At 45.2% G+C, this 27457-nt stretch overlaps 1 protein-coding gene across 2 annotated transcripts in view; it reads right to left on the bottom strand.

Moving 5' to 3' along the window:
* Positions 1–27457, bottom strand: part of LOC137630624 (target of rapamycin complex subunit lst8-like) — a 224782-nt gene that overhangs the window by 50527 nt on the left and 146798 nt on the right. For both annotated transcript variants that reach the window (XM_068362229.1, XM_068362228.1), the window contains exon 3: positions 20464–20614. In XM_068362229.1, the coding sequence (XP_068218330.1) occupies positions 20464–20614 (151 nt within the window). The remainder of the gene's footprint in view (positions 1–20463; positions 20615–27457) is intronic.

The raw sequence follows: 27457 nt of genomic DNA, 5'->3' as shown, positions 1-27457 counted from the left end.
CGAAGGTGAAAGTGAAGAAAAGAAACAGAAAAGAGGAAGGGATGAAGAATTAGAAGGTGAAAGTAAAGAAAAGAAACAGAAAAAAGAAAGGGATGAAGAATTAGAAGGTGAAAGTAAAGAAAAGAAACAGAAAAAAGAAAGTGATGAAAAAGTAGAAGGCGAAAGTAAAGAAAAGAAACAGAAAAAAGAAAGTGATGAAGAAGTAGAAGAGATTTAGAAAATATAAAAAACGTAAAGTTATAAAAAAGCAAAAAAAAAAATTCAATTTTAAGTTTTATGTTACCGTTAAGTGTTAAAGTACTTTTTTCTTTCATTTTATAGTTTTCCATACGTAATGTTAAGTGTTAATTATTTCTGCCATGTTTTTATTTCGTAAAGTTCAAGTGTTAATGTGTCAAGTGTGTAAATTACTGTACGTAGTCTGTCACTTGTTACGTTTTCTGCCTTATGCCATCCTCCTCTGCCGCGACTTCGCTATCGGACATCGTCTCAATCAAAAGGTAAGTTTCAACTTTTTTGTTACACTAATTAACTGTAACCTTTTTTTCAGAGTGTACAGGTATCAATCCTTAATTTAGGTGTACGTACAGGTAACAATACACCTTCACTGATCTAAATGCTTTACATACAGTACCGTAACTTTTATACAGTAGTAAAGAAAACGGACCGTTTTCTTTGGGCTTGGGGGGATAACTTGGCTATAACTACATTATTGAATAATCCCATAGTGGTTTCTGGAATGGATTAGGCTGTTTTTAATGGTTGGGTTAATTATTGAATGATAGAAATGGCTGCATTGCATGTTTATTACTACAGTTTAGCGTGTTTATGAAAGAAAAGGTGACTTTTTGTAAGGCTTGGAACGTATTAGGCTATCTACATGTAAAACGCGACTCAGGATACGAAAATATCAAGATACAAAACCGCATCCCGAACGGATTACTTTCGTATCCTGAGGCATCACTGTATATCTTTTTTTTTTTTTGTTCTTGCTCAGAGAGAGAGAGAGAGAGAGAGAGAGAGAGAGAGAGAGAGAGAGAGAGAGAGAGAGAGAGTGTGTGTGTGTGTGTGTGTGGATGGACCCGCTTATAGTACCTGCGTCACAGAGAATTTCTTTTTGAACACCAGGGATGTGCTGAACATCCCTGATTTCGTGAGCTCGGGGTCGATGGCTGGAAGGAGAGGAGCCTTGTTGTATGGCTCTCTCAATCACTTGCCTATTACAAAAAGAGATTGAGTTCTTCGTTACTTTCCGCTTGACAATTCCTCTGCTCACGATGAGCCTGCTGATCTGAGGGTGAACTCCGTTCTTTCAAGATATTTCCTCAGCACCCTTACAGAGCAGAATAACGGCCAATCTGGGTCACCTGTTATGGAACAAAGACTCTCAATCTGGAAGGGGCAAAATCTAGGATCCGCTACAAACAGACTTTTAGTCTTAGCCACAAACTCAGGGACAAACTTGAGTGTCACTTGCCCTCATCCCCTTGAATGGGTGATGTTGTAGGACAGACCATGTAGCTCGCTGCCTCTCTCTGCAAGGGCCAGGGTTAACAGGAAAACCGTTTTCAAAGTCAAGTCATGATCTGACGCTTTACGGAGAGGTTCATAAGGGCTCCTTTCAGAGATTGTAGTACTTGCACTACAATCAAAAGAGGTCTGACTTGGGACTGGGGTCAGGTGTGCCAGAAACTCTGTAGGAAGAAAGAGAATTCCATTGATGAGGAAATTTTAATTCCGCTTTGTCTGAAAACGAGGCTCAAGGCTGAGCAATAGCCTTTCACCGCTAAGACCGAGCAGAGATTTTCCTCCCTGAAGTAAAAAGAAAAACTTCAGCTATAATTAGAATAATGGCACTAAGAAGAGCGATACCCTATCTACGACACCAACCACAAAAGCTGGAGCACTTTGTCTGATATACGGAGACAGACGACTCAAGGAAGTATCCTACCATTCTTCTTGCAACCAGTCTCAAAGAGCCTCTCTTTGCAAGGAGTGGCTGGATAACCCCCAGGCGTGAAAACGAAGCGATGGAATTGCTTGATGGAAGATCTTCACATGTGATTGTCTGAGTAGATTGTTTAGTGGAGGGAGCTCCCTCAGGGCTTCTGTAAGCAGATGTGGGAGGTCCAGAAACCACTCTGCATGTTGTCACAACGGAGCTATTAGGGACATCGAGATGTTTTGTGATACCCTGACCTTGTTTAGAAGCCTACTTACTAAACAAAAGGGGGAATGGGTAGATGTTTAGTTCGTCCCACTGAAGTTGGAAGGCGTCTTGCCAAACTGGGGAAAAATTCTTGCTCGGAAGGGAAAGTAGTCCAAACCCTAGAGGCGGACCTCCGGGCATTGCTCTTTGCTTCCCATCAACTAGCCTTGTTCAAGTTGAAGGTCTGCATCGAGCGCTACCTGAGAATACGTAGCCGGAGCTAGTTACTCGAGGCTAGCATGTTGATCAGGAGCTGCCACAGGCACAGGAGGACAGGAAAATGACGGTGCAGTGACAGCAGATTCCACAGGAACGAACGGTATTGCTCTTCTACGTCAGCTATCCTAGCCGAACGAAGAAGTACAGCAACGCTGAGGAAAAAATAAAAACAAATATGATAAAAACTCCCTGGGGAGGAACACATAGTCCGTGGATGGGAAAGGTGTCCACCACGAGAACCGACATTCCGTTCCCCAGCCGACATCGACGGGAAAAGGAGAGCGGCAGTGTAAAAAACACTGTAACATAACAAGAAATACAATTAATTAATTCAGCCAAAAAAATTAAATACTCGGGAAAACCACTCAACCCTATGGCGGGAAAGGGGGAGACGAAGCTGAAAAGTTAACTTACAAACAGTTATAATCTCAATTAAAGAAGAAAACCATTTGGAAGCACAACCTAACCCATGAACAGGAAAGGTGCACCCCCCAGAGTATTCTGTCGGCTGTCCATGAGTGAGCGGCGTTGGCCTTAAGAAAGAGCATGACCAAAGTTAAGCTCCAAAAGGAGTGCACTCCCTTCCCCCAGCAGATTCCTTCTAAGAACACGTAGAGGAGAAGGCCCGAATGGAGGAGTATCCAACGAAGACGATTCCCCTGAGGTGGCGGCTGAGATACAGGAAGGCCATCTGCCAATGGAATGACCAATGTCCAAGGGAGAAAGGTCAGAAGGGAAGGTTCTCCTTCCTTGAGAACCTGCCATACAAACAATGTCAAACAGACCGCAACATTCACTGTAAACAAAGCTTACAAAATATATATAAAAACATTATATATATTGAAGACATGTTAAAAAGACAAAGATTAATGGCAGTCCAAAAATAGGTGAGGAGGAAGAGGGGCAACAACCGCTCTCCCTCCGAGCCAAAAGTAAAGTGAAGCACAGTCACAGGTGAACGAGTGAGAGGGGTAGCTAGCTATCTCCTCTATCCCCCGCTAACTAGTGGGATGGGTACTTAACCCTTACTAGATTTCAATAGCTCCTCCTTTCAGCTTCGCCGAAAGTAATACCCTTATAAATAGTGTAGGTTTGTATTCCATGATGAGGAGCGACTGCAAGTTTACATATAATCATGTCACATTTCTTTCTAGGACATACACGATTGTCAACACGTGAAGCATGCACCACAAACAAGAACTGCAAAGAAATATAAAGGAAGTTTAACATTCAGACAGCAAGAAGTATGCCAATACAGCTTGCTGCAAAAATCAAAAGAGTACATAGCTGACTGTCAGGTGGGTGGGTGTTACTCTCCACCTTCCAGTAACTATCACTACCTCGTTAAAAGTTTAGCAGACATTCCAGCTAAGCAGAAATCATACTCCTAGCAAAGGACGATGGTTTGTATTTGTAAATGAAGAAATGCTATAGCGTAACTTAAGGGGACCGTCCGCCATGGGGTTTTGACATAACTTTCAGAAATCGAAAATTGTTTTATTGCTTCTATGTAAGCATAAACATATCGTACATGCTCCCCAGAAGTTGCAGCCAATTATTTTTACAAATAACGAAGATATAGCGGTCTTTAAATGATAACGTCATCCTTGCTGTGTCGTGTGTATGACATAGTTTGACAAAATCGTCTTTGTGTTATTTTTGCATATCTATAGCAATTTTTCAATTATGTTTCGATCTCTCGTACGTCTGGCAGAAATGGAAGGCATTGGTAGAGCGTAGTTGAACGAAATCTACTCATACAACAACAAAAGCCAGAGTTTCCAAACACTTATAGAAGTTATAATGCATGTCTTTGTTTACTTGAAGTTTGTATGTACATTGTGTTTTCACAACGTCCTCGGGAACTTTATAGCAAGGCCAATGTTACCTAAGGTCATAAAAAGAACAAATAGTCAATCATTTTTCCAAACAATGAAGATATAGCGGTCTTTAAATGATGATCTCTCTCTCTCTCTCTCTCTCTCTCTCTCTCTCTCTCTCTAAAACTGCCATTTATACAAATACTATAACTCTCTCTCTCTCTCTCTCTCTCTCTCTTGAAGTTCGTATGTACATTGTGTTTTCACAACGTCCTGGGAACTTTATAGCAATGCCAATGTTACCTATGGTCATAAAAAGAACAAATAGACAATCATTTTTCCAAACAATGATGATATAGCAGTCTTTAAATTATGACGTCATCCTCACTGCGTCGTCTGCATGACTGAGTTTGACAGAATCGTAGTTATGTTTATTTTTGCATCTCTCTCTCTCTCTCTCTCGAATTATTTAAAACTGCCATTTATACAAATTCTATAATATCAATGTTCAACTCTCTTAGAATCAAATAATGGTTGATCTCTCTCTCTCTCTCTCTCTCTCTCTCTCTCTCTCTCTCTCTCAATTTGAACTGCCATCTACAGTATATCAACCAAATGCTATCACTCCATGAATTGCCATCTACAGTATATCAACCAAATGCTATCAATCCAAAATTAAATTCATGATCTCTCTCTCTCTCTCTCTCTCTCTCTCTCTCTCTCTCTCTCTCTCTCTCTCTCTCTCTCTCTCTCTCTCTCTTTCATGTTTCAAAATATCGTACTTATGGCAGAAATGAAAGGCATTGGTAGAGGGTAGGTAAATGAAAACTACCAGCTACGAGAACATCAGCAACGTTTACAAAGACATAGAAATTATAATGCATGTGTTTATTTACTTGAAGTTCGTATGTAGATTGTGCTTTCACAATGTCCTCTGGAACTTTATAGCAATGCCAATGTTACATAAGGTGATAGAAAGAACAAAAAGTAAGTGGAGAACAAGAAAAAAGAACCAAGAAAGAGGGAAACATGAATAAGAGTACAAAGCTGAAACCTCCTAACTAAGACACTGGCAACAATGAGAGATCGCTGGCAACTCCTAACATAGGAATAGTAAACTGAGGGTTCAAATACCTCGTTTAGGGTGCATTTGTGTAGGAATAAACAAAAAAAGTTATCGTAAAAATATTATCTTGATTTCTTTAAGAAAAGAAGCAAAAATTTGTTGCAAATCTTTGGGAGCTCATAACTCAAAAACATACTTATTCACACTTATGTACATTTATCTCACTTATTTGTTGTTCGATATAAGAGAGAAAGATATTATTGAAAAGAAGGATAAAAACCCTACAATTCTGTCGGACGAAATTTTAATTTTCTTTTTACATTTTTTTTCACGATTATTTTCCGTCTAGACGAGGAAAAAAAGATAAAAATTCATTAAAAATAAACAGAAAGGAAAATCAAAATTCTGTCCGACAGAATTGTTCGGTTGATAGAGTAATTTGTATGGTATGAGTTTCAATACAATTGGTATTATAATAGTGGAGAAAAATGTACCTAAAAAATTTTTTTAAATCAGGTTATTTTTATTAATAAAATAAATTTTTGAATATACTTACCCGGTGATTATATAAGCTGCAGCTCTGCTGCCCGACAGAAAAACTCTACTTTCAAAATACGCCAGCGATCGCTATGCAGGTAGGGGGTGTACATCAACAGCGCCATCTGTCTAGCAGGTACTCAGTACTCAATGTAAACACAGAACCAATTTTCTCCTCGGTCCACTGGGTCTCTATTGGGGAGGAAGGGAGGGTCCTTTAATATATAATCACCGGGTAAGTATATTCAAAAATTTATTTTATTAATAAAAATAACATTTTTCAATATTAAACTTAGCCGGTGATTATATAAGCTGATTCACACCGAGGGGGGTGGGTAGAGACCAGCATTACTTGTTTACATTATTATGAGCTAAGTATTTTGTATTTCATTTTAGCAGTTATTCAAAATAACAAACATAAAATAAATAAGTACCTGGTAAGGAAGTCGACTTGAACAATTACTCTGCCTTTTTAAGTACGTCTTCCTTACGGAGCCTCGCGATCCTCTTAGGATGCTGAGCGACCCCTAGGATCTGAAGTAACAAGGGTTGCAACCCATACAACAGGACCTCATCAAAACCTCTAATCTAGGCGCTTCTCAAGAAATGACTTTGACCACCCGCCAAATCAAGTAGGATGCGAAAGGCTTCTTAGCCTTCCGGACAACTCAAAAACAATAATAAAACATTTCAAGAGAAAGATTAAAAAGGTTATGGAATTAGGGAATTGTAGTGGTTGAGCCCTCACCCACTACTGCACTCGTTGCTACGAATGGTCCCAGAGTGTAGCAGTTCTCGTAAAGAGACTGGACATTCTTAAGATAAAAAGACGCGAACACTGACTTGCTTTTCCAATAGGTTGCGTCGATTATACTTTGCATAGATCTATTTTGTTTAAAGGCCACGGAAGTTGCGACAGCTCTACTTCGTGTGTCCTTACCTTCAGCAAAGCTTGGTCTTCCTCATTCAGATGGGAATGAGCTTCTCGTATTAACAGTCTGATAAAATAGGATAAAGCATTCTTTGACATAGGCAAAAATGGTTTCTTAACTGAACACCATAAAGCTTCAGACGGGCCTCGTAAAGGTTTAGTTCGTTTTAAATAGAACTTAAGAGCTCTTACAGGACATAAGACTCTTTCTAGTTCATTTCCAACCATACGATAAGTTTGGAATCTCGAACGATATTGGCCAAGGCCGAGAAGGCAGCTCGTTTTTGGCTAGAAAACCAAGTTGTAGAACATGTAGCCGTTTCGGATGAGAATCCGATGTTCTTGCTGAAGGCATGAATCTCACTGACTCTTTTAGCTGTGGCTAAGCATACCAGGAAAAGAGTCTTAAAGGTGAGATCTTTCAGGGAGGCTGATTGTAGCGTTTCGAACCTGTCTGACATAAGGAATCTTAGTACCACGTCTAAATTCCAACCAGGTGTAACCAAACGACGCTCCTTCGTGGTCTCAAAAGACTTAAGGAGGTCCTGTAGATCTTTATGTTGGAAAGATCTAAGCCTCTGTGACGGAAGACTGATGCCAACATGCTTCTGTAACCCTTGATAGTGGGAGCTGAAAGAGATTGTTCTTTCCTCAGATATAAGAGGAAGTCAGCTATTTGAGTTACAGGGGTACTGGTCGAGGATACGGATACTGACTTGCACCAGTTTCGGAAGATTTCCCACTTCGATTGGTAGACTCTAAGGGTGGATGTTCTCCTTGCTCTAGCAATCGCTCTGGCTGCCTCCTTCGAAAAGTCTCTAGCTCTCGAGAGTCTTTCGATAGTCTGAAGGCAGTCAGACGAAGAGCGTGGAGGCCTTGGTGTACCTTCTTTACGCGTGGCTGACGTAGAAGGTCCACCCTTAGGGGAAGTGTTCTGGGAACGTCTACTAGCCATCGAAGTACCTCGGTGAACCATTCTCTCGCGGGCCAGAGGGAAGCAACTAGCGTCAACCTTGTCCCTTCGTGAGAGGCGAACTTCTGCAGTACCTTGTTGACAATCTTGAACGTAGGGAATGCATATAGATCTAGATGTGACCAATCTAGTAGAAAGGCATCTATATGAACTGCTGCTGGGTCCGGGATTGGTGAGCAAAATATTGGGAGCCTCTTGGTCATCGAGGTTGCGAAGAGATCTATGGTTGGCTGGCCCCAGGTGGCCCAAAGTCTCTTGCATACATCCTTGTGGAGGGTCCATTCTGTTGGAATTATTTGTCCCTTCCGACTGAGACAATCTGCCATGACATTCAAGTTGCCTTGGATGAACCTCGTTACTAGTGATATGTCTAGACCTTTTGACCAGGTGAGGAGGTCCCTTGCGATCTCGTACAACGTCAGAGAGTAGGTCCCTCCTTGCTTGGAGATGTACGCCAAAGCCGTGGTGTTGTCCGAGTTCACCTCCACCACTTTGCCTTGAAGGAGAGACCTGAAGCTTTTCCAGGTCAGACTTACTGCCAGAAGCTCCTTGCAGTTGAAATGCATTGTCCTTTGACTCGAGTTCAATAATCCCGAGCATTCCCGACCGTCTAATGTCGCACCCCAGCCTACGTCCGATAAGAGAACGTGGTTGGGAGTCTGAACAGTTAGGGGAAGACCCTCTCTAAGGTTGATATAGTCCTTTCACCAAGTCAGACAAGACTTTATCTTTCCGGAAACCGGGATCGAGACCGCTTGTAGCGTCTTGTCCTTTTTCCAGTGAAAAGCTAAATGGTATAGAAGAGGACGGAGGTGTAGTCTTCCTAGTGACACAAATTGATCCACGGATGACAGTGTCCCTACCAGACTCATCCAGAGCCTGACTGAGCAGCGTTCCTTCTTCAGCATCTTCTGGATGGATAGCAGGGCTGGGGGCTGATCGTCTTGTTCAGCAACGTCCTCATCAGAGGGTTCCTCATCCGAAACTGATGAGGAAACGGCAACGGAGTGGGCAACGTCTGACTCGCTGAATCCGGTCGCACTGGTGGATGCGTGACGGAGCCGGACGCAATATCATGGAACTGCTGCACAGTCTGTGAACTGTCAACAACCATGGGTGCGCGAGGAAGTACAGCGTCAACCTGAAACTGTCTAGACCGTCTGGGTTGTGCAGTCAACACCCTACCGGGTTGCTGAGGTTGACGCACTGCGTCACAACAAGTCACCTCTGCTGGTTGTTGAACGTCCTGAACGTCAACAACCACCTCCGAGCGTCGCTTAACGTCAACGTGCGACTGGCAACCCACACTGGGTCGCATCGGTGGAGGAACCACCTCAACTGGCAGACGCGAGTAGGTTACCTCAGCGTCAACAGGGCGCACAACCGACCGGTTGGAAGGTTGTTGGCCAGAAGGAGGAACCACCTCAACTGGCAGACGCGAGTAGGTTACCTCAGCGTCAACAGGGCGCACAACCGACCGGTTGGAAGGTTGTTGGCCAGAAGGAGGAACCACCTCAACTGGCAGATGCGAATAGGTTACCTCAGCGTCAACAGGGCGCACAACCGACCGGTTGGAAGGTTGTTGGCCAGAAGGTTCTTCTCCGCATTTAAGTCCTCTATCAAGGACGCAAGCTTGGACTGCATGGCTTGCAGCAAAGCCCATTTAGGGTCTACGGGAGCAGGTGTGGCAACAGACGGGGTTAGCGACTGAGGCGGAACCGTTTACCATCCCTGAAAGCCTTGTTATGTGTGACAAAATAGTACAGCAAAACTTCAAAGGCTTGACAAAAGCTGAGAAGTTGACCTGTAAACAACTTGAAGCGTCTCCTGGCTAGGCGCCAGGGCGAGTCTACCAGAATTGAGAAATCTATCTGGGCAGAGGCATGAACTCCCAAGCCGAGAACTTCTCTCGTGTCATATCAGACTCTCGCTCTATAAGCCAGTTTAAAAGAAGGGAAATCAAAGGCTGTATCCCTAAAAACTCCTCCTGGTGCAAAAACCAGTCGCCTAGCCAACGTACCGCTCTCTAGGAGAGCGAGAGAGCACTAGCTTAAAAACAACGGCTTCGAAGTAGCTAGGCCTAGTGTAAGTTCTGACGTTTAGGCGAACGAGGAGCAGCAGTTACAAGATCCGGACGAAGATCCTTAAAAAAATCATCATGATTTAATTAAAGTCCATAGGAGGCTAAGCAGCTTAAGGCTCCTCTCCATCTGACAGATTCCTCAAGGGAATATCAGTAGGAGGGAGAACAGCAACTTCTTCATCCACAAGAACCTTGTCCGATAAAAGCTAGGTTACCTCAGTGAGTCTCTCACTGGTGCATAAGTAGCAGACCAGAAGGCAACATCATGTAACTGCTTGACAGTCTGTGAACTGTCAACAACTGAACTGTCAACCACAACAGGTGTGTGAGGACGTACAGTGTCCACTCGAGACTGCTTTGACTGTCTAGACTGAGCAGTCAAAACAACTCTAGAATGCGGAAGTTGACGCACCGCGTCAAAACAAAACAACTTAGACTGTTGTTGTACCTCGCGAACGTCAACGGAAGATTCCGTGCGTCGCTGAACGTCAACATGCGGCTGGCAGGGTACACTGGAACGCATGGGTGGCGGGACTCTCTTGGAGTGCGGGAGAAGGTCGCCTCAGCGTCCACAGGACACACAACCGTGGTTGGTTGTAGGCTAGAGGTTGGTGCAGTGTCAACCTTTTCCGCACGAAAGTCCTGCATCAATGACGTTAACTGAGACTGCATGGTCTGCAGCAAAGACCACTAGGGTCTACAGGAGCAAGTGCGGCAACAGACGGTGTGACTGCCTGATGCGGTACCGCTTTGCCTCTCTTAAGAGGTGAGCAGTCGTCGGAAGACTGCAGCGAGTCCGAACTGACCCAGTGGCTACAACTGGGCCGTTGGACTTGCGCGGAAAGGACCGACTTGCGCTTAATAAGCCGCGAGACCTTGGTCCATGGTTTCTTACGAGAAACCTCTTCCGCAGACGAGGAATAAATGGGCTCTCTCGTCTTAGAGTGGGTGGGGCGATCTTGGGTAGATACGCCCGAAACCACAGAGGGAAAACGTCTGTTCGTTGATCAAGGCCTCTCGAACCCATAAGTCGTTCGACATTACTTCTCCCCTGGGCTTGGGAGCTTGCAAGAGGTCCCGGACTAGGTGAACGACAGGCACGAACAGACGAACCCTCGGACGCAACACTGTAACACTTTGCGCATATCACTTTATCGATTTTCTGTTTTGCACTTATTTCACTGAAATCAAAACTTTTACTGATTTCTACCTGAAACACGCAATACTACCCTTCATTAAAAGGTAGTAATTGCGAAATCAGTCGTATAATGCAAGCTCATTAATACCAGCAAAAAACAGAAAACATATTTTAAGATAAAAAAAATCAATGGCTGGGAAAGAGACTAAACACTAGTTCATATAACTACGTTTTCAATCTCTCACCGCACATAGCCTGGGGACGAGAATAAAAAACTAAAAACGTTTTATCCTTCCTCCCCGTACAGCGACTAGGGACGAGAGCAACTCGAGAAAAACGTTACCCGCTTGAACGGAACGTTTTCTCTCCTCTCTCTCCCTCCGTCTCTATCTCTCTCTTTCTCTCTTGATTTCGCACCTAAGAGAAGAGCCCAATTATATATCGTCAAAAAAAACATGTTATTTGACTAAAGGAAAAAACTGAAAGGTTTTCCAAATAAAAAGTTCCTTTAATTTAGAATTTAAAACATTTAAGCTAAGAAAGAATGAACAAAACGTCAGAATCGATTTACTCTTACTGCAAAGTGAAACCGTGATACACTCTCTCTCTATCGTAACGATAGAGCGCATGTTGAACGTCCTGAACGTCAACAACTGCGTAGTCTAAAAAACTAAACGTTAGTTCATCTTTGAAAACAGTACGAAGACTATCAAAGAAATTCTTTCATAAAACATTAAATTTTAAAAAGTTTTAAATTCTTTAAAGGCTAAATACGATATAACGGGCTCAACGTTGATTAACTTCGGTTCCAAGTAAGGACCGCCTACTATCAGGAAAGGTCGCATATAAACAAAACATAAAAATTTATTTTTATATGTTTATAATAAATGGAAAGTTAATCGAAGAGGCCTAATAAAGGCGGAGAGATATAAAATATATAGATCTATAACGTGTTAAGCAAAATTATTAAAAACCTAAACACACTTCCGTCTAAGGGAAGGGTCGGCCATTTAAAAGTGAAAGAGTCCATACTCTCCTTGTCACCATAATTAAATCTATCCAAAACGAGTTCAAGTTTTGAGATGAAGATAAAACACCTGCATAGCGAAAGCTCAAAACTAGAAATGTGTACTTCACCAAAATATGTGAAAACCAATCCAGTAAGCAATAGCGAATTTAGTAGGTCTTGCCGGTGGCACGACAGAGAGAAAATTGGTTCTGTGTTTACATTGAGTACTGAGTACCTGCTAGACAGATGGCGCTGTTGATGTACACCCCCTACCTGCATAGCGATCGCTGGCGTATTTTGAACGTAGAGTTTTTCTGTCGGGCAGCAGAGCTGCAGCTTATATAATCACCGGCTAAGTTTAATATTGAAAAATGATTTTTGCTAATAAATCCAAAAGTTTTCGATCAAATGACTTGAAATTTTTATATGATGAAGGTATTATATATGTCTAAAATAAATATAGAAATGGTGTAATTTCGATCATTAGAAAAAAAAATGGCGGACATGGCGGACGGTCCCCTTAAAATGACAAATTCGTAGATAATTTGTATTTTCCTAACTATACAAACCGTAGCTATTTAATAGGGGTTATTACTTTCAGCGTAGTTGAACTGACGAGCCATTAGAATTTCAACAAGGGTTTACTACCTCACCGCTAGTTAGCAGGGGGTAGGGAGGGTAGCTTGCAACCCCCGTCCCCACACACACCTGTGCTTGAGCTCACTTTTCTTAGAGGTAGGACTTCAAGGGGGATAAGGCTGGAGGGCAAGTTTGATTAAATAGCTAAGGTTTGTATAGTTAGGAAAAATACAAATTATCTACGAATTTGTCATTTGTTCCGTAACTGACATACAAACCACGCTATTTAATAGGGGTGACTTAACCCTTAGGAAGGGTGGAAAGTCCTGGCCAGTACTGGCTTTTGGCTTTGCCCGGGGACTCAATATTTGAGAGTGTCAGCACTCAACAATAAGGAGTCCCTGCACCTCGCTAGAACCTTGCTACGCAAGGACTGCGGCCTACGTAAGCTGTGTGTGAAGGTATAAAGTGTTGACTCGTCCTAGGAAGTTGACCTGTAGTCCTTTAGATGGAAAATTTAGGCTAGGACTCTCCCAATACCACCTCGTCAGGGTATGGGGACGTGACAGTATTAGCTTAATACTAGGAACACAAGGAAACATGGTTTACCTGGAGTGGTTCGAGGTCACCTGTGCAGAGAACCCAGGATGCTGCTTTCCCCAAGAGAGGGGAGGATGAAGAAAAGAATACTGTAAGGGCCAGACATACCTTTTCATTCATGCAGACTAAGACCGGGTAACAATGCCCTCAACCTTCTGCTACTTGTCCATTAAGGAGCCTGAGGTTTTAAACCAGCTGTTGTGCAGCCACCACAGGGCCGATAGAAAACGTATCGAGCCTCCTGTGGGTCACGTCTTGCAGGTAGTGGGCTGTGAAGGTTGTCTGACGCTTCCACACCCCAGCTTGAAGAACCTGCGTCACTGAGAAATTTTTCTTGAAGGCCAGGGACGTAGCTACGCCCCTGACATCATTTGCTCTAAGGCGACGTGACGGAGGAGGGTCTGGATTCAGGGACAGATGAATCACCCTACGAATCCATGCCGAGATGGTGTTCTTGGTGACCCCTCCTTTTAGTCCTCCCAGTGCTCACAAACAATGCCTGCACCTGGGGACGGACTGCAGCCGTTCTTTTAAGATATAGCCTCAGACTCCTTACAGGGCACAGTAGGAGATGGTCTGGGTCATCTGTTACAGATCGAAGACTCAAAATCTGGAAGGAGTCGAACCGAGGGTCCGGCACCCCCCGAATTCTGAGTCTTAGCAATAAACTCAGGGATGAATTTGAACGTTACCTCCCCCCATCCCCTTGAATAGGCGATGTCATATGAGAGACCATGAAGTTCACTGACCCGCTTGGCCGAGGCCAAAGCTAGCAGGAACACCGTCTTCCAAGTTAGGTGGCGATCTGAAGCCTGGCGTAATGGTTCATAGGGAGGTCTCTTAACCCTTTTACCCCCAGGCTATTTGGAAATTTCCAACCCTTAACCCCCAGGGGGTTATTTTTTTCCCAGCACATTTTGCAGTATATTTTTTTTAAATTGCTCTAACAGCCTTAATTTTTGTCATACAGAGGTCAGGTTGGTCTCATTCTCTTGGAAAAGGCCTGAATTTTCTCAAAAAATTATCAAAAATATGAAAAAAAAAAATTTTTATAGCATTTTTTTGCAAGGATGTACCGGTACGTCCATGGTGGTAAAGGGATGGCTTTTGTGAAACGTACCAGTACGTCCTTTGGGGGTAAAAGGGTTAAGAGACCTGAGAACTCTAACCACGTTCCATGGAGGAGGTCTCACTTCCGACTAAGGACAGGTAAGTTCATAACTTCGTATGAGTAGAGAAAGTTCCAGCGAGGAAGAAATGTCCATTCCTTTGAGCCTGAAGGCTATACTTAAGGCTGAGCGATAGCCTTTCACCGCCGAGACTGAAAGGCGCATTTCTTCCCGCAAATACACAAGGAACTCCGCTATTGCAGGAAAAGTGGCATCGAGTGGAGAGATACCCCTTCCATGACACCAACCACAGAAGACTCTCCACTTCGCCTGGTAGACAGATGCGGATGACTTTCGCAGATGTCCAGACATCCTGTTCGCAACTTGTTGCGAAAATCCTCTCTTAGCGAGGAGATGCTGGATAGTCTCCAGGCGTGAAGTTGTAGCGAAGCTACGGCTTTGTGGAAGAGTTTGGCATGTGGTTGTCTGAATAGCTCGTGTCGCGGAGGGAGTTTTCTCAGAAGTTCCGTTAGGAGTTGCAGAAGGTCCGGAAACCATTCCGTGTGATGCCATAGTGGAGCTATGAGGGTCATTGAAAGATTGACGGATATTCTGGTCTTGTTGAGCACCCTCTTCATCAGACAGAACGGGGGAAAGGCGTACACATCGATGTTGTCCCACCGTTGTTGGAAGGCATCTTGCCAGAGTGCCTTGGGATCCGGGACTGGGGAGCAGTACAGCGGAAGCTTGAAGTTCAACGCTGTCGCGAACAGATCCACAGTCGGAAAACCAAAGTCAGGACTTTGTTGGCTACTAGATGATCCAAAGACCACTCGGTACTCACTATCTGAGACGCTCTGCTCAGATTGTCAGCGAGCACATTCCTCTTGCCTGGAATGAAGCGTGCCGATAGTGAAATTGAGTGGACTTCGGTCCATCTCAGTATCTCTACTGCGAGATGGGATAGCTGCTTCGAAAAGGTACCTCCTTGCTTGTTGATGTAAGCCACTACTGTGGTGCTGTCACTCATCACCACCACAGACTGACTCGCCAGGTATTGTTGGAACTGTTGAAGGGCCAGGAAGACGGCCTTCATCTCTAGAAGATTTATAAGGAGGCACTTTTCTGATTCTGACCACAGGCCTCAGGTCCTGTGGTGCAGAACGTGGGCTCCCCACCCTTTCTTTGAGGCGTCCGAAAACAGCATCAAATCCGGGGGAGGACGAGAAGATCCACTCCTCTTCGTAGGTTCTCGTCTGTCACCCACCACTGGAGGTCCGTCCGTTCCGCAGGTCCCATAGGGATCATGACGTCCGGGGAATCTTAACCTTGATTCCACCGGGACTTGAGTCGCCACTGGAGGGATCTCATCCTGAGGCGACCGTTGGGAACTAGACGAGCCAAAGATGAGAGGTGACCGAGGAGACGTAACCACGATTGGGCTGGATGTTCTTCTCGTCTGAGGAAAGGGCTTGCGACCCTCCTCAGCCTTGCTATCCTGTCATCTGATGGGAAGGCTTTGTGGAGATTGGTGTCTATGATCATGCCTAGGTATACCAGTCTTTGAATGGGAAGCAGAGAGGACTTCTCGAGATTTACCAGGATCCCCAGATCCTGGCAAAGTCCCAGAAGTTTGTCTCTGTGTTGAAGAAGGGATGACTCCGAGTCTGCTAGGATCAGCCAGTCGTCCAGATAACGGAGGAGACGGATGCCGATCCTGTGCGCCCACGATGATATTAGGGTGAACACTCTGGTGAAAACCTGTGGTGCTGTGGAGAGACCGAAACACAGCACCTTGAACTGGTAAACCTTGTTGTCGAGGATGAATCTTAAGCACTTCCTTGAAGACGGATGGACTGGGATCTGAAAGCACGCGTCCTTCAGATCCAGTGTACATATGAAGTCTTGCGGTCTCACTGCAAGTCGGACCGTGTCTGCCGTCTCCATGCTGAACGGAGTTTGCTTGACAAACTTGTTCAGAGCCGAGAAGTCGATGACTGGTCTCCAGCCTTCAGACGCCTTTTTTACAAGAAAGAGTCGAATGAAGAAGCCTGGAGACCCGTCGAGGACCTCTTGGAGAGCGCCCTTCTTCAACATGGTCTGGATTTCTGCCCGAAGGGCTTGCCCCCTTGCTGGTCCCATAGCGAGGGAGCTCAACGACACTGGATTCATCGTCAGGGGAGGTAGAGATGTTGTGAACGGGACGCAATATCCCTGACTGATTACGGAAATCATGCAGGAATCGGCCCCGAGTTGCTGCCACCTGTTTGTGCAACTTTGTAGGCATCCCCCAACTTCTGGACATGCAGGGGGACTGCCAATCCTAGAGTTTGCGGCCTCGGCCGCTCCCTCTAGGACTCTTCCCTCCCCTGGAGGACTTCTTGCCTTTCTTGTCCTTGACAGGAAAGGGCTTAGACACCACCATCTTCGCTGCCACTGCCGGTTTCGTGGTCTTGGTAGGGCGTGGCTGCTGGGGTGCTGGAGGTTTATAGGGCTTAGATGTCAGAGCCCTATGTAGGAGGGGGTCTTGGTTGGACTTCCTCCACCTCTCAGCGGCCTGCTCCACGTCCCTAGGCTCAAAAAGGTTCGTTCCCATCACGGAAGAATGTCTGAGCCTGCTGATCTCGGTGTTAAGGACCTTTTGATGGAACCTCTCAGACACCGCATCTCGACGTTTCAAGATGGTGTTAGCCCACAAGTTCGAGACTTGGTGGGCTGGAAACTCAATCGTGCGAGTGCCTGAGAGTAAAAATGTCTCCATAGCCTTCCTGGTACGTTCTTTGGATAAATCCTCCGAACGTATCAGGATACCAAAGGTCCCTAGCCAGATATCCAGCAACGAAGTGGCCTGCATGGCACACTTCGCCACCTTCTCCTGGCTAAGGCTCTCAGTCGCCGAGAATGAGACTTGCCGGTTGGAGAGTATCTCAAGGGGGAGTCCCCTGGTAAGCTCTTCCAACGAATGGTGAAGGGGAAGAGCTAAACAAGGCTACTCTACGATCTCAAAGTACCTCCTCTGCTGTACATGACGAGGTGGGAGGAGCTTGTTGCCGGCGCTGTTAGGCTGGAGGAGGCAAGCTCGGAAAGCTGGAATTCAATTTTGTCCCCGGCACTCTTAACCCCTTGAGACCAGGGCAAAGCCGCACTGGCCTTCGAGAGTTTTTTAGTTCCAAACACTCGGTCCAAGACCGTGTCTTGCCCTCACGAGGAGGAATCTCTGGGTCAGCAAACCCATTGAGTTCTCATTCGGGTCAGAACCTGCCTGAACGCATGTTCTGACTCCTGCAGCTCTCCTCCTGAAGGAATAGCAGCGAAGTCTCCTGTCCCCAAAGGCTCTTCTTGGGGAGACTCGCGGACGTTCTCCGAATAACTGGCTGGCTCCAGTCTAAGTCTTGAAGAAGACTTTGGTACTGTCTTGGAGTCCTTCGACTCCCTCCTGGGAGAGATGCAAGACTCCAACAATGACAGGGGTAAACTCTTCTCCACCCCTACCCAAGAAGACTTTCCAGCGCGAGGTGTGGTTTCCCTCATTGGTGCGATGGGGGAACGCCTTACTTTACGTGACTCCCCTGAGGACGGGGAGTCTTCGTCCGAAGGGGAGGGAGAAAAAGTCTGGGGGGGGTGAGGAGGCCTGCCTCAAAGACTTACGAGGAGTTAGCTTTGCCCTCGGAGAAGTTACCACGTCTGAAACTCCTCTTTTCCTCTTCAGGGGAGTAGAAGCTGCCAAGGATTTGTGGCCCAGGTCAGAGAGAACAGGCTTAAACGCCTGCACGACTGCTCTGATCAGTACCCCAAACAAAGGCTGCTGGCTGACGGCTGTGCTGTCAGACACTCCGTGGGAGGAGTTACCAAAGGCGGGTTCGCCTGAAAAGAAGAAGACGGAGAAGAAATGTCCCTGGACCTTTCTGGAGCCTTCACCCCTGCCGGCAAGCGCGCTGTTCTGCGCTTGCGGGAGAGGGGAATGTGGCGATGGCGACCTTGCCGCGCGCTGACCTGCAGCCTCGCGCGTGGAAGGGTATTGGCGATCGCGCTGAGGAGCGTGCTGGCGCTCGCGCGATGGGGAATACCCGGGGATGCGCGCGAGGGCGCGCAGGCGAGCGATGGCGCGTAGGAGCGCGTGCCGGAGACCCCAGAGGGTGCGCAGAAGGTAGTTTGCGCGCTCGCGTGGGCACACAGGATCAGGATGAAGAGCCCGTGCGGGCGATGATACCATCAGGTGCGCGCGCGCAGGAGAGACATCTCTTGCGCGCGGGCGCGCATGTGTGCGCACATCAGGCTGGGGAGATGAGCGTGGGCACGCAACCTCGTGGGCGCGTATGGGTGACTGCGCGCGAATGCATGCTGGCGAGGGATGGCGCGCAGGTGAAGATCGACGGCACGTTGGCGAGCACTGACGAGCAGGGGAAGCATTAAACTTCCCTACTGTGCCTAGATCGGAAGATCATGGGCGTGCAGGAGATCGTTGGCACGGAGAGCGCTGGCGCGCAGGCGAGCACTGGCGCGCAGGAGAGCGCTGGCGCGTTGGTGAGCGCTGACGCGCAGTGACGTGCTGGCGATCAGAAGAGCGCTGGTGCGCTTTAGCAAGGACATCAGGCAACGGTGAGCGCTGACGCGCTTCATCAGGATCGTCGGCAGCAGGTGCGTGCTGGCGCGTAAGGGACGTTTGCGCCAATTTGCGCTTACGCCTTTGTTGCCCCAAAAGGACCGTTGCCTGTTTCACAAAAACAGGATGGGTAGGCGCACACAGCGCATCAGCAGCCAGGAACGGCGATGGCAGGTCAGCAGGTCTGACGGGTGGAAGGTCGGTGTGTCCTTTGTAAGGACGACCTTCCACCGAAGGGGATCGCGAACGATCCGCAGAGAGGTCCAAGGTTGTAGCAGGAACAGTCAGAGATCGATGACGAGGCTCCTCTGCAGCGGACTGCGGCGATGACGGACCGAAGAGGCGCCTCCTCACACCCTTGTGAGGTGAAGGAAGGCCTCTCCGGCGAAGAGGAAGACAAGCTTTACGCCGTATGCGCCCTCTGGGGCAGTAGGGTCAGCGAGCTGACCGTCAGCAGTCCTCCGAAGAGGAGTCTCTGGGAGTGAACTTCCCCGAGGGGGAGAATCACCGGCAGGAGAGACTGTTGAACTTAGTTCCTCCCTCGAAGGTTGAGCAGAGGGAGAAACTAAGCCTTCAGCTACAGCAGGTTGAGCAGTTGCAGAGGTCGAAGATACCGCATCGGAAGCCTCTGCCACCACAACGTCGACGATAGACAGAGGATCAACCTCTGCCAAAGTCGGCGATTGCTTGACAGCGGCACCCAACCGGATTATATCAAACAAGGCTTCCTTGGAGGGCGAACCCTCGAGCCCCAAGGAAGACCAAAGCTGCAATAAATCATTAGTGTTTACATTAATATTTAATTCCTCCCCCGGGGGAGGAGGAGGAGCTGCCTCGCTATGGGAGGCAACGCCCTCTCCCGAACCCCGAGGTCGGGAAATAGAACTATGGCCTACGCTTCCCCTCGACGGTATCTCGGAAGAAACCGATCGAGCCGGAGCTTCGAAGGAGGTTTGGGCAGCGGAAAAAGTGTCCTTGGGATTTTCTCCTTTCAAAGAAACCTTCGAAGGAGAAATATCCCGCCTGGACTTCTTCTGTCGCCGAGAAAACCTCTCCCACTGGTAGGTAGACCCCTCCCTACACTCACCACACTTATTAGATCTATCAGACCGTTGGCCCCTACAATAAGGACAAGGGGTGTGAGGGTCCGTCTCGACCGCCGACATAAACGTACCACAAGGGCAGTCGGGTAATCCAGGACACTTGCGCATGATAGCAGAGGCCAACTTCACAAACACACCTGTAGAAGAGAAAGCAAAAAGGCATTAATGACTGTTAGAGAGGCGAGGGTGGGAGCGGACACGTCCGACTACCACCCGAGCCGAGAGCAAAGTGAGCTCAAACACTGGTGTGTGAGGGAGGGGGGGGTAACAATCTGCCCTCCCTACCCCCTGCTAACTAGTGGTGGGGTAGTAAACCCTCGTTAAAATTCTAATGGCTCGTCATTTCAGCTACGACGAAAGTAATAACCCCCATTACATAGCGAGGTTTGTATGTCAGTTACAGAACAAATATCTTTGTAAAAAAAGAATATAAATTCCTCAAAAAAAAAGTTATATATTTACAATACTTGCATAAAAAACTTACCAGCTGTTCATTATTCTCTGTTTTGACATCCCATATATGTATTACACCAGACTGATCTCCAACAAACAATTCAGCTTGGTTTGGATGTAAACAGGCACAATTCACAGGGGCATTAAGTTGGAATATTCTTGACACATGCAAATTCCGAGATCTAGAAAAAAGAATTTAATATTATCAACCTTCAAGATATTCTACATTTCTAGTGTTATCACAATGGATTTTAATGAATCATAACAACAATATAGTCAGACCACAGCATTCAATGGTGTTAGGTAACTGACACATTAGCTACAGTTGAAAATATAAAATAATTGTTGGCCCTCTTAATGATACTTCTAGCCAGTATGTCCTTACATGATCAGAAAAAAAACTTAGTGTTCACAGTTATATAACACCAAATAATGTACAGGAAAGCATTCAGTTATATAACACCAGATATACTGTAGAACAGCAACTACTGGAAAAGACAAAAATCCATTATAACACTAGGGGTAGCAAATTCACCCATTATTACACAAGGAGTAGCAAATTTACTTATGTAACAGCATCAGTCTTAACTTTCTCTCCCACTTTTTATAACCAAGTATGCTGTGCTGTATTTTGTTTTGAATATTTCAATACTTTTATGTCATTTCAGTTAAGGTGCTTTCTCAATTACAGTATACAAGTGAGAGCACTTCAAGTCAAAAGGCATAATAGAATTAAGTTATATAAATATAACAAGTGAGAGCACTTCAAGTCAAAAGGCATAATAGAATTAAGTTATATAAATATAAGACATCATATGAAAAATTTTAAGCTTTATATTTTTCCTAGCTGTAGACACCCAAGTTCATCAAAATAGAGATACCGTATGTCTTCAGCACTTAGGTTGCATAGGTGAGTAGTGCCACCCACATACCTGTCAAAGACTCTTCCCTTTGACCTTAGGCTCAGGACCGAGAGGGGTGGCTGAGATGGGAAGTTTTCAATATAAAGGACTCAGGTTTCTACATATTAGTTCAAAAAATTTTCATTTGTTCGTACATGTTAACAAACCACCATCCATTAAACAGGAGTCCTTAGAACCAGACTGGAAGGTTCTTTTCTTCCTCGGACATAATATCCTTCCTGGTCCTGTACTGGAACAAGGAAGGTGGCTCCACTCTTTATAAGTTAAAACTCACTCTTAGGTGGGTGGAAGTACAGTACTAACCAACTGACAGGTTTTTGACCCGAGGTGTTCCTAAGTGCTTTGCAAGAGCTTTATAGAGGAATCACCATGATACTTCTCTAAATTCTTATACGTAAGAGCGAGATAACAGCCTAAGCAATCAGTTTGATTGTGTGATAACTACAGTAAGCACTTTGACTTGTACAGGTAAGAATTCTTGAAGTAGTAGGGTTCCATTGACCTAGCCATTGGACATTGCCCGATCCCCGCCTCGGTAGGGGAATGGGGACGCAACAAATATATAAACATTTAACAGGTTACACAAGGAAAATGGTTCATACCTGCATACGGAGGAGGCCAGTTTGCAGCGTACCAAAGGTGCTGTACCCCAAGAGAGGGGAAGATGAAGGAAAGATGAGGCCCGTCACTCTTGTCCTTCATCCCGGATTAATGTCTACCCTCAACTGCCAGCTACTTGTCCAATCAAGAAGCTTGAGGTGTTTAACCAATTGTTGTGCAGCCACCACAGGACCAATAAGAGAATGTCTCCATGTTCCTGTGGGTTACGTCTTGCAAGCAGTGGGTAGAAAAGGTCATCTGATACTTCCACACACTCGCTTGAAGTACCTGCACCACAGAGTAGTTCTTTTTAAGTGATATGGATATACTTCTACTCCCAGGAAAGCTACTGCGGTAGGCGGTTCCATCATGAGAGAGTGCGCTCTCCCTTCCGGACGAACAGGTGGTCACAAGGTGGCATTTGCTAATGCAAAGCAATCATTAACTGCCAAAGCAGAGGACTGCTACCAGGAAAGTGTTTGCATGTTATTCCCTGTGCAAACGCACGGGTTCACGTATGCCTCGTCAACGAGAGAAATTTGTCCTCGCACATTGTATATGACTTTCCCACTGGACTTAGGTCTACTTGGTCAAGAGGGTCTACTCAACCACAAATTGGGATTTGCGACCAACCTGGTTCATGTAAACCCTCGTCAGCGAGAAAAGTTCGCTCTCTCTCACACCTCCACATTGCATGTCTTTCTCGCTGGACTAGGGTCTACTAGTCAAAGAGCTGGAAGAACATGAGACGAAGCACGTGCACTGGCGGCAGAAGTTTGACGAGTAGTCTCGGGCAGTCCAACATTAAGAGTCACTACCGATAATTATGATCCCGTGTGCGTTAGCATGCTTGGTTCTTAAAGGAACCCTCAGCGCTGAACCTGAAGGTTCCAGCTTGGCAAAGCTGGAAGACGTCTACTGTACACGACAGCGAGGGATTGAGACTAAGCACAGCCTTCGTACTGCCTCATCATCTCGGTCTAAAGAGCCTCGCTCCGACGGGCTGGAAAGAGTCAAGGAGGAATCCAACACTTTTCCTCGCACTGAGCAGATGTGACTACTCAAGGCAAGATCTAACTCGCAAACGAGAAAGGTGTTTACCCTTGAGAGGGGCAGCTCTATTTGTCAAACTTCGCAGACCCAAAGCTCACTGATCATACTCAGGTTGAGGGAATGCGTTGTAATCTGCAAGTTGGGGTGGTTACCCTCTACTGGTTAACAGTACTTTAGAAAACTTCTGGACATGAGACGTCCTGATCATACATCTTGTCCTCAAATCCCACCGGTGTCAAGACTTGGTTGGCTAATTGAGAGAGCGAAAGATTCCTTGAAACCCACTCTCTGAGTCCGCCTAGTCAGAATGACTGTTAGGAAGTTCGCCTTGCCCGCACTGAATCGGGTTACAGATGACCATGTTGTTGCTTCATGTCTAATTCCATCTTCTAACGGCTAGACGAACAGTAGTCATGCAAAGAATTTCTTTGAACGGGTGTTCTATGCCATGCTCAAATTATCTTTGAACGGTATTCTACCACCAAGACAAGAAGGGAGTTATTGGAAGAGATTAGGAACCCGCAACCTAGCACTCTAATCCGGGCAGACTTGTGTGGCACTGCCCATATGTTGGCTTATAGCTGAGGCCATGTGTCATGACAGGTGAGGAACCCCCCCTTTTCTTTTGATGCCTCACCCAAGAGCATCAACAGTGGGGAAGGAGAGAGAGGGTCCACTCACCCTCTGATCCTATCGGACACATAAGTCCGGGGAATCCCTGCTCACACCGACAGGAACAGTTACCACTGGAGAGGATTTAAGCTATGACTTTCGCCGGGACCGAAGAACTCTGAGGTTATACCCAGCAGGCCAGTCATCAGTGTGCTGGGACATTGCACTTCCCTAAGTCTATCTCCCTGGTGACGAACAAAGAGATCAAATTCATTTACGTTGCGAAAGGAGTGCAGACATTGATGAAACAAAAGCCTTTTGTTCTTGAAAATGTTGAAAACTTGCTGCTTACCTGGATGAATGAAAAGCAGTTATACAGTACTTAATACAGCAAGAAATGGATGATAGGGGGAGAGCACTTGGTTTTAAAAAGATTCCATTTCTGGTGCCACGTCTCCAAAGATCACTGGCTTGCCTTCTTTCTCCAATTCTCTTCAACCTCATTATCCTCTACCTGTCTTTCCTTCTCTCTTTCTTTCTATATAAATTTGTGTATTTCCAAAATTGTTTTATAACCAAAATTATTTGAACTTTTCTTCCACACCACCATTGAGGTAAAATTTGAAGAATGTTTTCAATATAAAGGTTTCTTACCTCTTGAACGTGACATATGGGAGGGGGCCCTCCTACAGTCTTATGCCAGATACTGGTGCTGAACACTGCTCCACGCACACTCTCAGGATGAAATATTAACCTGTTTCATGCTCGCCGTATGGCCACTTTCATAGACAATCTAAGCAGTTGTCTACATCATGAACAGGTATTTCTTGGAAGACTATGCAAATAGAGTGAGAGACAGAGAGTAAGGAGAGGGGTTGGAGAGCAAGCCGGTGATCTATAAAGATGTGGCACCAGTAGCAGAATCCATTTAAAACAAGCTGCCCTCCCTATCGTACATTTCTTGCTGCGTTGAGTATAGAAGAATTACCAGACATTCAAGGCAAGCAAGGGCTGGTTTGAGAATTTCATGAGAAGAACTGGCATTCAGTGTTGTGCAAAACAGTGAGGCTGCAAGCTCCAATGTCAAGGAAGCGTAGGCCTTCCTTTCAGAATTCAAAAAGTGTGTGGATTCTGAATCTTACATTCCGCAAGAAGTGTTCAATTGTGATGAGACCAGTCTTTTTGGAAGAAGTCCAGGAGGAATTTTGTTACAGCAGAAGTAAAGGCAATTCCCAGTCACAAGGCCATGAAAGACTGTGTAATTGTGTTTTTCTGTGCTATTGCCAGTGTTGACTGCAAAATCAAACCTCTCTTTGTGTATCACTCCAAGAAATCAAGAGCCTTGAAGACATAAAAAGCGCAGAAGAAGCAACTAAATGTTATGTGATGGTCAAGCAACAAGGCTTGGGTGACTCTCATATTGTTTGTGAAATGGGTTAAAGAGGTTTTTGGTCCTGAGGTCAAAAATTACCTTATGGAGAAGAACTACTACAAGCCTTGTTACTTAAGGGCAATTTTCCTGCACATCCTCCAGCCAATGAAGTCGACATAATGAAGGTTTTCTAATTCATTAGGATCAAGTTCCTGCTGCCCAACACCGCTCTCATACTCCGACCCATGGATCAGCAATTGATCTCTAATTTAAAAACGCCATAAACAAAGGCAATATTCAATTGATGCTTCAAGGTAACCAAAGAGACCATGCTCACCCTACTAGAGTTTTAGAAAGAACCTTTCCACAATGTCAAGTCTCAAAAAAATTAACAAAGCTCAGTAAGGATCACCAACAGATCCCTCAATTGTGTGTGGAGGAAACTGTATCCTGAATGCATTGCTGAACATGATTTTGAAGGATTCGAAGCCATGCAGGGGGCAGCTGATGATGAAATATTGTCCTTGGAAAAGTCAAAAGGACTGAAAGTGGACAAGGACAACATCAACATTCTTCTTGAGGAACATGGCGTGCCACTAACACCTAAGAAGCTGTTAGAGTTGCATAAGGAACAGCAAAAAGAGGTTCTGGAAGAGATTTTATCAGAAGAAAAGGGATAGAGTGACAAACCTAATTAGGGAGATGTAGAAACATCACCCAGATATGGCTTCATGATAGCTAGCCTTTAATCGATTTACTAACAATGTGATGTTGCATTTTCATACCATTTTAAAAGAAAAGGTAAATGCAGTTATCTTTAAATAAGTTCCTAGTGAAAGTTGAAGGAAGTGAAAAACGAGAACCAAGTGTCTAGAAAGCGTAAATCAAGTGACGCAGTTACTAATACTGAACGTTATTCGAGAATGACCTCCCAATATTTTACTGGTTCTCATGAAGGGAGATTATCCCACTAAGCAGTAACCACAACCACCACCACAACTTCCTCCTCCTCACTCACGCCACCCCCGACTCTCCTCATAGATAAAGTGCAAGTTAATTTGTCAATATTTCTATTTTTTTATTGTGAATTATTAATTTGTATTTATTTCTGATGAGAGGGCTTATAAAGTGTTCAATATTTAATATTACAAACCTTCTAAAATTACTGTATTTGTGCATTTATGAGCTAATGGAATGAATCAAGTGAATTTTCTTTATTTCTCATGAAAAATATTTTTTAACTTCCTAGCACTTAAACTTGTGAACTCGCACCCGGAATGAGTTAAACTCGTAAACCAAGATATCACTGCATCTTTATTAGGGAGAAACACCAGCAGTGTCGGACCTAACCATAAAGACAAATATGAAAGGAAGACACCAACCCATTCTAAGCACAATGGAGGAGTTACTTCTAGGCAGAGCGGTCAGCTAGAGGGACTCAACTCCAATGAGAAGCAGCACTGGCCTAGACAGGAGGGAATCCACACACTGCTGAAGGTCGTCTGGTCGGAGAAACATGTTCTCTAGGACTTCCTATTATTATTATTAATTGCTAAGCTACAACCCAAGTTGGAAAAGCACGATGCTATAAACCCAGGGGCTCCAACGGGATCCAATACATTACTGTAGCCAGTCAAAGGACCCCATAAATCACTGGAAGTAGTATCTTAATGGGTGGCTGGGGTCTTTGTATGACAACAGTCCAGGCTCCTGCATGCATAGAATGGGAGTTTTCTTCCCATTTGATAGTCCTTTGCAGCAGTAGCTGTCGCACTGCAATGACCATTCTCTAAGCTTATTTATGTTACTATTCTTAAAATATTTTACAGTACAGTATATCAATTGTTCATTATTTCTCCTGTAGTTCATTTCCTTATTTCCTTTCCTCGCTGGGCTATTTTTCCCTGTTGGAGCCCTTGAGTTTATAGAATCCGGCTCTTCCAATTAGAGTTGTAGCTTAGTTAATAATAATAATAATATCAAAAATAATGATAATAATATTGGTCCAGAAAATTAACACTATCTAATCACTCACCAGTTTTTGCTCGGCCATGGCTCGCTTCACTCTCAATTTAAGTTTCTTTTACTACTCCTCTGTTCTGGCAAGTGGTAGGTTACATATTGTGCTACGCACATAGGCCAGGTGGGAGAGTATATTGGCTTTATTTAAATTATCTAATTAATCACTTAGCTCGCCTGGTATTTACTCCGTCATGGCACGCTTCGCTCGCAATTTAACATTATAGTATTTCACTGATCCTCAGTTCTAGCAAGTGGTACATAGATGTACTGTGCACACCAGTTACCTGGGCGAGAATTTTGACGTTATGTATTCTAATTATCTAATTCCCTTAGTTAACTAGTTTTTGATCCACCATGGCTTGCTTTGCTCTCAAGTTAACATTTATTTCATTACTCCTCTGTTCTGGCAAGTGGTATGTGACTGTGCTGTACATACTAGCGAG

The sequence above is a fragment of the Palaemon carinicauda genome, chromosome 38, assembly GCF_036898095.1.
Source record: "Palaemon carinicauda isolate YSFRI2023 chromosome 38, ASM3689809v2, whole genome shotgun sequence".
Taxonomy (NCBI): Eukaryota; Metazoa; Arthropoda; class Malacostraca; order Decapoda; family Palaemonidae; genus Palaemon; species Palaemon carinicauda.
Note: the sequence above shows the minus strand (reverse complement) of the source record. Positions and strands in the feature narration are given on the sequence as shown.